The sequence below is a fragment of the Spinacia oleracea genome, chromosome 6, assembly GCF_020520425.1.
Source record: "Spinacia oleracea cultivar Varoflay chromosome 6, BTI_SOV_V1, whole genome shotgun sequence".
NCBI lineage: Eukaryota > Viridiplantae > Streptophyta > Magnoliopsida > Caryophyllales > Amaranthaceae > Spinacia > Spinacia oleracea.
In genome coordinates this window covers 118116641-118131863 of record NC_079492.1, presented here as the reverse complement: position 1 = coordinate 118131863, position 15223 = coordinate 118116641, and the positions used below count along the sequence as shown (strand labels likewise).

General features: G+C 34.7%; 2 protein-coding genes and 1 non-coding gene across 3 annotated transcripts; 1 reads left to right on the top strand and 2 right to left on the bottom strand.

Annotated features, from left to right (window-relative positions):
• Window positions 1-154: 154 nt before the first annotated feature.
• LOC110802782 (cyclin-B1-2) lies at window positions 155-3427 on the bottom strand. The gene is made up of 4 exons (XM_022008233.2): window positions 3201-3427; window positions 3012-3112; window positions 932-1029; window positions 155-385 (listed from the first exon to the last, which is right to left on the bottom strand). The coding sequence occupies exons 1-4, from the start codon at window positions 3327-3329 to the stop codon at window positions 285-287; spliced, it is 429 nt and encodes a 142-aa protein (XP_021863925.1). The 5' UTR covers window positions 3330-3427; the 3' UTR covers window positions 155-284.
• An 8050-nt stretch (window positions 3428-11477) lies between these two features.
• LOC110802796 (uncharacterized) lies at window positions 11478-12854 on the top strand. Its single transcript, XM_056832687.1, has one exon. It carries the CDS (start codon window positions 11478-11480, stop codon window positions 12852-12854), a length of 1377 nt encoding a protein of 458 aa, XP_056688665.1.
• A 1849-nt stretch (window positions 12855-14703) lies between these two features.
• Window positions 14704-14775, bottom strand: TRNAM-CAU (transfer RNA methionine (anticodon CAU)). The gene has a single exon. It is a non-coding gene; the product is annotated as a tRNA-Met (tRNA).
• Window positions 14776-15223: the final 448 nt, after the last annotated feature.

The window sequence follows — 15223 nt, the reverse complement described above, 5'->3', positions numbered from 1 at the left end:
GATATAAATACCATTGATGGTCCAATTGATCCCTGATTAGCAATAGAGAAGAGCAGACAAACATTCACAAGAGCAATAGAGAAGAGCAGACAAACATTCACAAGATTAAGCATTTAAGCACTCCAGTCTTTAAGGGCAAAACAAATGCATAAGATCGATCAAGCTGACATACTTCCCATAACAAAAAGTCTCACTAGATTCAGATGTCTATAGAAATAATTGTAACATCATTCGTACATCCATTTTCAACTATTAGACAACATTTCTAACAACAATGATTCCAATCAGAAGAAAGAAGGGCCAACTGGTCCTTTAGAAAGGCCTAGACGAACTTCCATGCCATGATGCATGTCTGGAACTCGCAGGGTTTCTGAATCACGTGGATCTGCAACACCACAACAAATGAGATAAGTCAACAATTTCCATACTATTATGCAATCAATTCGAAGCAAATTGCGATTATGCAGGTCGTTGCCACATTAATATACACAAACCCTGCCAGGGGAGGGGGGACTAAAATAAGATTGTAGTTGTAGTCTTGATAGCAAATGCAAAAGAATATCAGATGCATCCATAATTACTAAGATATGTTTGTTTCCACGGAAAACACTTCTAAGGAAATTGATTTTTCCATCTTCCTTTGTTTTGTTAAGTGGTAGAAAATATTTTCTTTTTGTAAGGAAAGAACGCCACATTTTCCTCTCTACTCCCTTACATCCACTCCTTTTTCTCTCCTCCAATCCATCCTGTCCCTTTCACTCCCATTCCTTTTTTTCAACTACTTTTCTTGTGATAAGCAAAAAAAAAATTTAACAATTATGTTTTCCCTTGAAAATGTTTTGTTGAAACAAATGAAGCCTAAGAGGAGAACCGGTGCAACTCAAAGGTAAAATCATTTTTTTGTTAAAAATGTTTATGGGGCTTTCGTTACCATTCAGATAATCTTCGAAACCAATATCATCTAAAGTTCCTGTAAATGCCTCCAACCCTAGCATTGAAGATGATATAGGTCCAGGAGGCCTCTGGAACCTGCAAAACAAGAGGGAACTACATGATTAGCTTGATAAGCGACTAGAGGAAACATCCAGGACATTACTTTCCCACCATATCACATATTATAACATATGTAAGTCAAAGACTAACAACAGGCGTTGATATAGAAGTGAAACATTGTGCCTACAACTTATAACTATATAAGTGAAGCTAATTTAAAAAAAAGGTAGTCATATTGGAATCACAATCAAAATCAAAACCAAATAAATCTCAACACCTGTTTAAGACAGGTATATTTCCAGAATCATAGACCAGCAAATAGCAAGTACAGAAAGAAAAATCCAGCATAAATATAGAGAGGTCTGGACATGCATAACCTTACCTAATAATTGAAGGTGACAAGTATAAAGGGTGTTTATTGACATGCAAGACAATCCAAAAGTCAAAGGTAATAGGTAACAATAAAAAAAAACCACATAAAAATGCTGCCCAGAACCCTGGGTGTCAAAACAGAAAATATGCGATTGTGAAACATAAAGAAAACAGCAAGATAACAGTATGCTTCTGTATTGTCCTTCCAAAAATTGAATTTTTTATAATCCAAAACCATTGTCCCTTTCCAGCACTGAAACCAAAAAATGTGCAATCCATTGAAGAAACTAGTCCTAATATTTAACCAAAGTTTGGCTGAAAAAATAATTAGATTTCAGCTATAGACCTTAGACATCAAATTTTTTAAAGTGGGACATCAGTAAGTATACATGAAAATAGACACAAAACAAAATGAAATGTAAAGTACCAACTTTTATCCAACACATACGGTATATAAAACAGAATAGATGCCAAATAACTCCCCCATCAAAATAATACTCTGCAAATAAATAGAAGGACAAAGTATTGCAAGATCTTGTACCAGTCCTCAGCTGAGGTCTCCCTATTGCACCAGATGCAAATTCCTTTCCCTCAAACTAAAGTAGTTACCAATTTGTTGAAGGGGCAGTACTAGTTATGGAACAATGCTCCATGAGGGACCAAGACCAAGCAACAATTTCTCCAAATTTTGCCCCTTTCTGGAGTACCTCAGTACTCTTTGTCAAAAACTTACCTATCACATAAGCTACTCCCTTGCAAATCCTACTAGTAAAATCTCTTGGATCATTTTACTTAATTTTTCTTTTCTGCAAAACACTGCTTTTTACTGATTTTAGCATCTCGTGTCGGAACATACTTGCATAACTTCGAATCCTCTTTTCTTTCTATTGACACCTACACAAAGATACATAGACTACGGAGTACTAATTTAATCTCCCTGACACTGTTAGCAAGCCCAAAAGGATATCCCAACGCCCAACAAGCATATTTTGCTAACTGCAGTCACCAAACTTCATTTTCCAACTTTGAAACTCCAAATTAAATGGCAAAGTCACCTGACCAGTCATGAAAGATCAGCTACAATGAAACAATTATCTAACCTTTCAACCTTAAAGTTACCACATCCGAACCCCTGATTTCGGTTCATCTACAACCTACTAAGCACTGCACTGTACCTCTTAGAAGTACTACAAATCTTCTGGAGTCTAGACATCTAAACCAACAGCTGCAACCAAGATATTCACAGATTTTCATAGTATTCCTGATTAACCTATTCCTAAGTACATAACACATCGAAAACCCCTCATCAATTATCACCTGCTAAGAAATATTAATAAAAATCACACAGATCTTCTCAAAAATCCTACCACATAAATCCATCATTTTTGAACAAATTGAGCAAATTAAACTACAAATATACATCCTCTGCACCTCTCTCACTAATTAAGTCCGCAAACCGATGCCCAGAATCCTTAATTAAGCAAAAGGAACAAATTCAGAATCATAACGCACGAAGTTTAGAAACGAATTCACAAAACACATAAACTAGGGTTTCACAAATTCAATTTGTAGCAACAAAGAAAATCCAAATATGAATCGTGCTACACAATAAAATTAATAAAAATGATAATAATCAGAAAACAAACCTAGAAAGAATTTGGCGATCGAGGTCCATCTTAAGAGGAAGAGCGGAGCCATAAGTGTTAGAAAGAATTTTCCTCTTCATATCTTGCTGAGTTTTCTCCACCTACATCAACAAAAATCAACGAAAAATCATGAGTACAAGAGGAGAGAGAAAGACGAAAAGGAGGAGAGAGAAAGAGAGAGGGGTATACAGTAAGAACAGCGGATTGAAGAGGATGAGCTTCAAGAATGTCGCTCCTGACGCCATGGAAGCCGAATCGAAGAGCATCGTTGTGGATCCCTCCAATTTGGTGAGGTATGGCCTTTGTTCCTTCCTCCATTTTTGTTCTTGTTGTTCGACTTTCTTCTCTTTTGTGTGTGTGTTTTTTTGGTTCTCAGTTTCTCACTCCTCAGTTGATGCGCCTAAGTTTGGGTATTTTGCTTTTAAGATGCACCGCCTTGTTAAACAAGAAACTGTGATACCAATTGAAAATCGTATGACATCCACGATAAAGTTCAAAATTAACATAAAAAGATTTTAAATCAAAATTTAATACGAACATCAACGATAAAAGTTGAAAATTAACATTAAAAAACAATATAAATCAAAAATATAAACTTTTATATAAGGCGGTCTTACGCAAAAAATCACCTTAGTGTCATATAAGTTAAGCAATATAATCAATTAGTTAAGCATCGTAACTAATTAGTTAAGCACTAAAATCAATTAGTTAAGCAATGAAACTAATTAGTTAATCACTATAACTAATTAGTTAACTAATTGAACCAATTAGTTAAGTAATCAAAGTGGTCTTTTCGGTAAGGCGGTCTTACACAAAAGTTGCCGAATCAAAAAATAATCCAATTAGATTATTAGACGAAGTTTTTTTTTTTTTTTTTTTGAGTAAATCAGTAGACCTGTAGAAAATCAACCTAATCCAAACCCACCCGAAAATAACACTTTAATACCTCGTACTTTTGCGTATTTATAAATATATTTTATTATATTTATAAAGCATTTTTTATAAATTTTAGAATTTAAATCGCATTTAAATATTATTTAAATGTATTTTATTAATTAGAATATTTATTATTTTAATTAGTTACGAAACGAATTTAAAATTTAAGTCGAGAAATTTATTTGGGTTTCGAATTTAAAAAAAGTTTGAATTAATTTAAAGTCCAACTCATTTATTATGTTAAGCCCAATAAACTTTTAATTCAAGCCCAATACCAAATTTCCTAATCCTAACCCACTAGGATTATAAGAAACTATAAATACACCCTTATGTTTGTGAGATCCCCACTTTCATTAATTATTAGAATCCCTCAAAAAATCTCACAACTCTCTCTCCCTCACTCATCCGTGTGCGTCACCCCGTGCATGCACACCCTCACCCCTCTCCTTGTGCGTGTTGTTGCTAATCTGAAAATTATTACACTTCAAATAAAAATGCTCCGATCATTAATAATCTAAACACATAAATCTTCAACTTTGGTGTTCATAACCAATCCCATCATAATAATTAATCATAATACACTACTAATGTGACTGTGCCTATAAACTGGGAGGAACAAATCATACCAACCGGCCACAATAAAGGGGCACGGTGCAGTTGGATAGCACGACACACACGCACAAGCAAGGGAGGAGAGGGCACACGGAAGCAAGCGCACTCGCCTGGCTTGCTGCTCGTGCGGGGCAGGAGTGCAGTGAGGGAGTTGGGCGAGGGAGAAAGGCGGGGCAGTGAGAGAGCTGGGCGAGGGGTGATGGTGTCACTAGTGGAAAAAAACCCCTGTTTTAGCTCCCTTGTTGAGGGGGCATATATAAGTGGGCCTCAACAACCACTTAGCCAACGCGGGTCAAATGATTTACTAACAGGTTGGTGCGGGCTTTTTTGGAGTTCGCTTCAATAGAACCTGTTGGAGGGGGTTTTATGTAGCCCGCCTCAATAGATACTAGTCTAAAGGGGCGGGCTTCATTTTTTTCGCTTCAACAGATATTCACACAATTTAAAGCTCATTGGGTCGTTATAGGTCATATTTAGAGCTAAAATGACATTTCCGCTCCCAACTTTGAACTAAAGAACCTAAGGACTCATTTGATTCTTATTACACGATTAATATGCATATTTTTAACTTTCTAAAAGTCATTCCAATCTACGTATGCACATTTAAGGCTCATAGGATCTTTATAGGTCATATTTAGGCTAAAATGATATTTTCGCTCCCAACTTTAAACTAAAGAACCTAAGGACTCATTTGATTCTTATTACATGACTAATATGCATAGTTTTAACTTTCTTAAACTCATTCGAATATATTTATGCACATTTAAGGCTCATTGGGTCGTTATAGATCAGGTTTAGAGCTAAAATGACATTTCCGCTCTCAACTTTGAACTAAAGAACCTAAGGACTCATTTGATTCTTATTACATGATTAATATGCATTAGATCTGTCTGAATTAGAGCTGTTCCACCAACTAATCATGGTTTGACAGGCATCAACTTTCGTGGACACTTGAATGCTCAAAGAGCAATTCCAGTGAATACAACTTCTGAGAAGTACATGTTTAGCTGCATGGTTTTCAACAACTTAATTGTCTCTATAGTCTGCAACTATATCTTTTTATGCTTGTGAAACAGTAGAATGTAAAGTTAATATTGTGGGTGTAAACTTTGGCACTCATATATATATTTTCCTTCCATCTTGCAGGGAGTCGATTGGAATAAAGTCAACACGGCCTTAATTAAGGTTTATAATGCATAATCTAAATGGAGCTAAGTGGCCGGATTAGAGAAATTTGTTAGACTAGCTCTCTAGCCTTTTGTCTTTATTTGTTAATATTAGCTTGTAATTTGTTAGAATAGATAGGTGTTTAAAAATTGTAAACGTACTATACACTTTGCTCTGTTGGGAAAATATAAATGAAGTTAATTTAATGATTAATTTACCAAAAATAAGATTCATACCTTTGCTATTCTGGTGTTGATTGGTGTACAGGTTTCAATACTCTATAGAGTATATATCTAGATTTGGTTATTGCCACCTATTTTATATTTTAATGAAATTTGAAAAAAAAAAATGTTGTTGAAGGGGGATTTTACTGTACGCCTCGACAACATATGAACTTATGGCGCCAATGTACAAGTATTGGCGCCAAAAAGACAGGTATGTTGTGAGGGGCATTCAGAAGTGAGCCTCAACAGAGAAGTCTGTTGAGGCGGGCTTATGGTAAAGTGAGCTTCTACAGTTCCTTTTTTTTACTATGGTTTTGGGCTGTTGAGGCTCGTTTTTGAAAGCCCGCCTCAACAGATGTCCCGTTGAGGCGAACAAAGCCCGCCACAACAGCTCAGTGAGCTGTTGAAGCCCCGTCTGTCGAACCGAGCCATGTTCGCCTCAATAAGCCGAAAATGTCCCCCTCAACAGGTATTTTTTCCACTAGTGGACTAATTGATTAGCATAATTAGATGACAATTTTAATTATGATAATCAATATTTTATAATTTTTCAGATTCGTTTTAAGACCTAAAGTGTCAAATTTTTTATTGGTTTTAGTATGCAAATAAATTAATTTCATGCTAGGGCCTTATAGTTGCTCAATTTAGACTATTATTTTATTAACGAACGATTAATTTCTATTTAATTCAAGTATCTATACTAGCTAATATATTAAAAGGCGTTGAGAAAAACGTCTATGTGCCACGTAGTACTCTTCCCATGCACCACATCATTCACTAGACAACCAAAAATCAATGCGTACGAGGTTCGAACTCCAGACCTCAAGTGTGGAAGATAGTTCTCATTACCATCTTAACCAACCACCAATTGTGGTTTATCTCTTCACATCAATTTATAAATTAAATTTAACATGAAATCTAAAAACCTAAATTATTATGTGACTTTTTATTTTCTATTGACTATTTTGGAAAATAATAATAATAATAATAATTAAATAATTAGGAGAACCATGAATAAACATGATATCATAACTATCATAAGCATCAACTACATAAATGCCTTTCATGGCTGCATATATCTAATTTGGTGTTTAGTAACTTAAATCATTTAGTTCCTTTTAGAAAACAAATTATACAAATTGTAAGATGGTATAATTAAAAAATTATTTCCCATGATAAATGACATAGTGTGTTTGTGTAATGACTAACTTGATGGATGTTTTTCACTATATAGTTTACATGTGTTTTATCAAATATCGAGCTCAAGAAAAATTTAAAATTTTAACTATTCAATGTAGCAATCGGGGCATCGCCCGGGCCACACACTAGTTTTAAAACTAAATAAAGTTGCTGTAAATTTAATGAACATGAAGAATAATTGAATTTCATTATTCTAATGATAGAAGGAGATTTCTAACCTAGAGGTTGAATCACAAAGTGACCCTCATAGTTAGATATACAAGGTACGTACATGTCTAGGGCGACCGTCTTATTTTCATGAAGATTCATGTGATGTTTTATTATTGTGATTCATGTTACTTGGATTATTATGGATTCATGTTTGATGGTGTGAACGAACATGTTTGGATTATTATTGAATTTGTGGATTTAAAGTGAACCAGCATGTTGTGGTTATTTATGATTGTTGGATTTAATATCAAGCATGTAGTTCAAGTATTTTATGCATGTACGGGTTATTTCGCATGCAAGAGATTATTTTTATGCTATTGTACGTAATGTCTAGCATATTTGAGCCAAGTTATTCGTGTCTCGTTGCATTATTTATTTTACCACATATGGAGGGTACGCTCATGTAAGCCACTGTATATGTAGGGTATGTTTAGGAAGTCAAAGTGAATTGAATTAGGATTATTCGTGCCTAGTGCACAACCCACATGTTAACAGGCATGTTGAGGACTTAACCGTATGCTGAGAGAGAACCATGGAGTAATATCACTTGAGTCTTGAATGTTTGATCGCAAGTCCTAACGAATTATAAAAGAAGTATTGTTTGGTTGTTCGTCTATCAAAAGTCTTGTTTGTTTGTGTCTTGAGTTCACCTTGTGAATAAAATATTAATAAACGTAAAGTGCAACCTCAACAAGCTTCAAAACTCTTGGAACGTATATATCTTGAGTATGAACAATGGGGGAGTATCTTACGAGGGGGTTTGTACTTCTATTAATGATACAAGACGTTGTTTCATTTCTTTTATGCGCTGGAATTCCGTAGGTATGGTCCGACAACTGGGTTACTTTTATTACTATTGTTTTGGTGTTTGGTGGGCTCCCAACACCTATCCAATGGACATTTCTTTTTACGCCGGTTCATAGCTTATTCTAAATTAATCTATGAGTCAAGAGTCGTGTCAAGAGTCGAGTCTTGTTTTCATGATTAATTGTTTATCAAATGGCTTTTGCACGTGGATTATTTTATTGTTGAGTGAGGCATGTGAATATTAGGATTTCACTCTAGCTTGTTTGTATTCAACTTTTGTTGACTATGTACTTTATGTCTCCTTAATTGCTTTATGGCCTTCGCCTTCAAGACCCTATGATGATCCATCATTGCATTTGCTTTGTTTGGGAGTAGATTTTAAATAAACAGGTTTGTAGAGATAATTTGCAGGAGGAGTTATCTAGCATGGGGAAATGGTTGATTGAGGATTTTCTCTTGCATCATTAAACTCTATTATTTTTGTTAGTCTAGACTATTCATATTATTTAGTTAATGGATTTTATTTAACGTATTTGGTTTTGAGCCGTTATGGTTCCAATTTGTATGGAGGCCATTAACTATTATTTAAGGTTTTGAATGTTAGTTATATTTTCGCTGCGTAATTCTGGTACTAGCCTTAACCATTATCACGGTGGCGGTAATACTTTAGTAATTCATTTATTTTAAGTTGGAAAATGGTTTTATAAAAGCAATGAATCATTAGGGTGTTACAATTACAGTAGCTTTTAAAAAAAATGTTACTCCGTATGACTTGAAATTCAATTTTATCCGTATTCATTACAAAACTAGGTGTCATACCATCTTATCTTAGAACATGAATAACAATGAGGAGAGACCCTCCTCTTAGTACTCTCTCTCCTCAAAAAAGGGATCCTCATTGTTGTAGAAATGGAATAGAGGATCCCTTTATTCATGAGGAAGGGTCTGAATCCTCCATGAGAAGAGGAAAGAGCACCTCGGCTCTTGTGCCGAAGAGGAAGCTCAACAGCTAAAAGTGATGCGTTTTGTAACTTGGGAGATGTTTCTTGACCAAAAAGATGCACATTGTTAAACAATAAAACAACAAAAAAACATGGCAAGTCAGCAGTGGGGCCCACGTGGTATCAATTCATCCCACCAAATTCCAATGTTGCTGAGAAAACCAACGATTATATTTTGCATGCACATGCCACTTGTCCCCTTGTTAATGGTGTTTAATTTTTTCATATTTTACAACGGCCATAATTCTTTAAACGGCAATAAAATTAAAACGGTAACTTATTAAAAAAAAAAAAACCCACCAACGACTCTAAATTTTTTTTATCTATAAAATGAACCTAAATTTTACTAATTTTCACACACTTCATTTTTTTCCCATTTTTACTCTCTCTTTTCAATATCACCTATTCAAATTTAATTTTATTACTCTCTTCTATTCTTTTATCTTCTGATATGGATAGAAATAATCCAGATATTAAAAGAAATTTGAATTTTCAAAATAATCCAAATTCCCAAAATAATCCAAATACTACTCATTTTGATCCTAATATCCTCAATAACCCTCAATTTCAAGCTGCTATACAATGGTATAATAACCAATCAAGACCAACAAATCCAAATTATACACCCCAGTTTCAACAACCTTGTTCTCAAGATATTCCATTATTTCCCATGTCACAACACTTTACCCAACACATGGGTTATTCTCCGGGAGGAAATGGTAGCTCCAACGCAACTCCAACTGAAGAAATACGGACAGCGCAACATATAGAGGATCTTGATGATGGTGATGATGATGATATTGCTGTTGAAGTTTCTCAAGAACAAATCAACCCGAAGAATTCATGGAATATAGCAGAGGATAATGCACTTGTATCAGGCTACATCAATGCCGGAGGAAACGTTACAAGAAGTACAAAATACACTAAGGCAGGATTTTGGGTTGCAGCTGGTAAATTATACGAACAAGCACGACTTGCAAATCCCAGCGAGATCAAGAAAAGGAATACTAAGTCACTGCAAAAACACGTTGGGATCACATTAATAGGAATGTGAATAAGTGGGTAGAGGCATACAGTTTTGAGTTACGAAACCCACATAGTGGACAATCAGACGCAGATGCAGAAATACGCGCACACAACTCTTATTCAAAAAAGAATAACGGTAAACATTTTCATTTGCCACATTGTTTTGAAGTTATGCAAAATTTTCCAAAATGGGATCCAAATGAAGTCATGCAACTACCATCTGAAAAACTACCATCCGAAAGCGGGGGAAGTGGCAAACGTTCAGAACCGGAATCACCAACTGTAGAAGGTGGAAAACCTCGACGACGTCCCGACGGCATAAAAAAGACGAAGAGGCTAGCTATGGAATCGAGGAAGGCTATGGAATCTGGTATTTCTTCATCATCTTTAAACCTTGATTCCTTTAATACAACTCTTGAAGAATGTAGTGACAAGAGAATCGACCAAGGAGAACGGATGATAGACTTGATAAGAGAAAGAGGTGAAGAAAGGAAAAGACAAAAGGAGGAAGAGATGAAGTTTAAGATGTTAACTATGTTGATGAAAAAGCCAGACCTTGATGAATTTCAAGCAGAAATGTACAAGAAGTTAAGCGAGGAATTCCGAGATAGGTTTTTGTGAAGTCGTTATTGTAATGTTTTAGTTATTGTTCACAAGTTTTTGTACTATATTTATTTCATGCTTTATTGTAATTTTGATTTGTTTCACATGTTGTAGTTTTTATTCACTTCACATTTCATTTTAAGTTTTTTAACGTTATTAAGTGAGTAGTTATTGTAATATTTTAGTAATTCACATGTTATTGTAATATATTTATTTCATATGGTTTTGTTATTATCATTCATTTCACATTTTATTTTAATTATTTTGATTATCGTCTAATTGTATTTAGTTGAAGTTGTTTGTATTTTTCTAGACTATTAATACTATTATTATCATTATCTTCATTAAATATTAAATTTAAAATAAAAAAACAAAAAAACTAGTTCATTGTCAAGTCTCATCATGCATTGATACATCTACTTCACTTGTCATGTAATACTTACTTTTCTGCAAAGTCATAATTTTCCTGCAAACTTATACATTGTTGCCATGCAAAAATCTTATCTTCTGTCATTTTATTATCCTAAATTTTGAAATGTGTGGCCAAAATATCACATTGCATTATTACTTTGTTCAACGAGAATCAAATTGTCTATATATTACAACTCCATTCAGATTATAATTCTTCACTTTCATTTTCATACAAATAATATCATTCAGTGCTACATAAATATTATAAAATGAATTTTGATTCTAGTTCTTCTTCTAGTGATGAAATCTATGATTACATGCTTCTAGATTTTATTGAGGAGAATCGGCAACAACAAGTTATAGAGGATACATTAAAATACGTTGTTAACACCGCTGTGCAACAACAAGAAGGTCAAGGTTCAAAGCCTGAAAGAAAGAAAAGGATAGTCGTACCAAGGGATCGTGAAGGAGCACATGATCGGTTGTTTGCAGATTACTTTAGTGACCATCCATTATATGGAGAGGACAAATTCCGTCGTAGGTTTCGTATGCGAAAACCTCTATTCATGAAGATAGTGAATAAGTTGATTGTAACTGATCGATTCTTTCAACAACATCCAGATGCCACTATGCGGCTCGGTGCTTCTACAATTCAAAAATGCACTGCAGCAATGAGGATGTTAGCATACGGTTGTGCAGCTGATCAAGTTGACGAGTATCTAAAACTTGGGCCAAGTACGGCAAAAGAATGCCTTACGCATTTTGTTGATGAGGTGATTCGTGAATTCTCAACAGAATATCTTTGTAAACCAACATCTGAAGATCTTGTTCGTCTCCTTAGACAGGGGGAAGAGAGGGGTTTCCCTGGCATGATGGGGAGCATCGATTGTATGCATTGGGAGTGGAAAAATTGTCCAGCTGGTTGGAAAGGGATGTATCAAGGAAGATCTAAAAGGGCGACAGTGATCTTAGAAGCTGTTGCTTCTTGGGATTTATGGATTTGGCATGCCTTTTTTGGTACGCCAGGGACGTGCAATGATATTAACTTTCTTCAGCGTTCTCTAGTCTTTGATGATGTTTTGAATGGTCGAGCTCCCCAAGTTCATTTCACTGTGAATGGAAGTACCTATAATCAAGGGTATTATCTTACAGATGGGATCTATCCAAAATGGGCAACATTTATTTCTGCCATAACCGCCCCACAAACTCCTAGACAAAGGTTGTTTACGATCAAACAAGAAAGCATTAGAAAAGATGTTGAGCGTGCTTTTGGTGTTCTACGGGCACGGTTTGCAATAATAAGACAACCGGCTTTGGCATGGAGTATTGAGCTGCTTTGGAAAATCGTAATGGCATGTATCATCATGCACAATATGATCGTGGAAGATGAGCGTGACAATTACCCGAATCACTGGGATCCAAGAGAATTTTCTATAGAGCAACCCGAGAATCTGCCAGGATCATCAAGGAGAGGATCAACGACTTTCACTGTTACTCCTGGACGATATCTATATCTAAACTTAACCCCGATGATGGCTACACGAGTAGATCTTCGTGATAGAGAAATCAATACGTCTTTGAAGAATGATTTGGTCGAACATATATGGGCCAAGTTCGTGAGCACTTATGTGAGTAATTCAACTTAAGATAAAATTTTAATAGAAGTAATGGTATTCGTATTTGCGTTTTAGTTTCTCGTCTTTCAATTATTAGGTCTTGATGTATTTTAATATTTCTAAATTCCATGTATTTTCGTCTTTACATAATGCATCTCAATTCTCATATTTAATTATTTTATTTATTATATATGTGTGCTGGCCGTTTTATCTATACTAATATATTAAAAGGCGTTGGGAAAAATGTCTATGTGGCACGTAGTACTCTTCCTTTTGCGCCACATCATCCACTCAACAAATGATATGTCATATCATGGACAACCAAAAATCAATACGTACAATGAGGTTCGAACTCTAGACCTCAAGTGTGGAGGATATCTCTCATTACCATCTTAACCAACAACCATTTGTGGTTTATCTCTTCACATTAATTTATAAATGATGTTAACATGAAGTTTAAAACAACTAACCTTTTATGATTGACTATTTTGGAAAAAAATAATAATTAAAGAATTAGGACAACCATGGATAAACATGATGTCATAAGTCTCATAAGCATCAACTACAAAAATGCCTTGCATGACTGCATATGTCTAATTTGGTGTTTGTTAATTTTGAATCACTTATTTCCACTAGAAAATAAATTATACAAATTGTAAGATGATGCAATTGAAAAATTATTTCTCATGATAAATGACTTAGTGTGTTTGTGTAGTTGACGAACTTGATGAATGCTTTCACTTAATGTTATACATGTATCTTATCAAATATTTTGCTCAAGAAAAATCTAAAATTTTAAATATTCAATGTAGCAATCGGGGCATCGCCCGAGCCACACACTAGTTTACTAATTAATACCCGTCAAAAAAATATATAAGGTGTAAAATGTGCAAAATGATTAAATGAAGATGAAACACTAATAAGAAACTTGCCTCTAGCCATTCTTGACGTCCCTTAAGGACCATAATAAAATATAAATGATTTAAATTACATGTTGCTAATTTAATAAGTTGTCATATTGAAACTTAAATTATTTAATGTAATAGAATATATGGTGGGGTATATGTATGAAGAGATAGAGGAAGTAAAAGAGGATACTCTTGGCAATCCGTGGACTATGGACCATGGTGCACATAGAGCATGGTGCACCATGTGCACCAAAAGAACACATGTGCATAAACAAAAGAACATGACACTACGACAAAAGAACATGCAATATAATGTTTTACTTTTTTGTTATAAAAAATCACAATTTATTAAAAATATAACAAAATATATGTCCATGTTCTTTTTACGTAACCAGATGTTCTTTTAATTATATACTAATGTTCTTAAAGCACCATGCTCTATGTACACCATGGTCCACCTTCTAATTGTGGGACAAATTAAAGAAAGAGGAAGAGGAAGAGGAAGAGGAAGAGGAAGGAGATAGTGGGAAATGATGTGGAGGAAAGAGATTGTGATGTGTCAAAAGGAGAAGAGGAGAGATGGGAAATAAGAGGAAGGTTACCTCCTCTTGGTTATTCATGCTCTTAGACGATCCCAAAGTTGGTCAAACAATCGACAACCTTATTTCCTTCCAAGTATGATAAATAATAACTTCCCAATCTGACAAAGCAATTAAATTCCTATAACAATTTGTAATATGATGACATTCTTCACCTTTCCATGATTTTGACAACTTGAATGCAAGCTAGCTTCATAGTCCATTTGTAAAATCAGCTTCTTTATTCTCATATCCCTTGCCATTTCAAGTCCTCATAATGTTGCCATTAAATTTAAATGCCTAGATTACTTGCGAAAGGTAAAACAAAATGCTGGTATATTATGGAGCGTGTTAGGTGTGGGGAAAAAAAGGTTGGCAGGAAGCATTTTCTAATATCAGAGCCAGGTTTCGATCCTGGGACCTGTGGGTTATGGGCCCACCACGCTTCCGCTGCGCCACTCTGATTGTAGTGTTCCTTCTTCTAAAGAATAATCTTAGGTATCATGATGATAATATTTAGTTTTATTAGAAGTTTTAACTCCAGATTTGGGCATACATAAGACTTGATTCACGTAATTTTAGAAACATTAATCATAAGATTCTTAACATTTGACGTGGTGATATTGCCTCAAAATTACATGGACTTTGTATCTTAAAGGTTTATAAGTATATTGGTTTGCATATACTTGAGAAATTTGGTGGTGTTAATGGGGAAAACCACTCTTACCTGATTCGCTAGTATGAGACTAGATACGTGTACCTATTTTATTTAAATTAGACCAAAATTTACCATTTTCATGTTATAATTCGCTTTTTTGGTTTTTGTGCTACGTGGGGTGATTAGATAATTAGGTAACACTGGTCAAGAACTCCATACTATCGTAGAACCAACTCAACTACTCAAGCGAACATC

What these genes read in the sequence shown, in the direction of transcription:
- LOC110802796 (XM_056832687.1), top strand. Translation starts at nt 11,478, where the DNA reads ATGAATTTTGATTCTAGTTCTTCTTCTAGTGATGAAATCTATGATTAC.
- LOC110802782 (XM_022008233.2), bottom strand. Translation starts at nt 3,329, where the DNA reads ATGGAGGAAGGAACAAAGGCCATACCTCACCAAATTGGAGGGATCCAC. An exon ending in TTCAATCCGCTGTTCTTACT is followed by an intron (nt 3,113 to 3,200) that starts GTATACCCCTCT and finishes TTGTTGATGTAG; the next exon opens with GTGGAGAAAACTCAGCAAGA. An exon ending in TTTCGAAGATTATCTGAATG is followed by an intron (nt 386 to 931) that starts GTAACGAAAGCC and finishes GTGGTGTTGCAG; the next exon opens with ATCCACGTGATTCAGAAACC.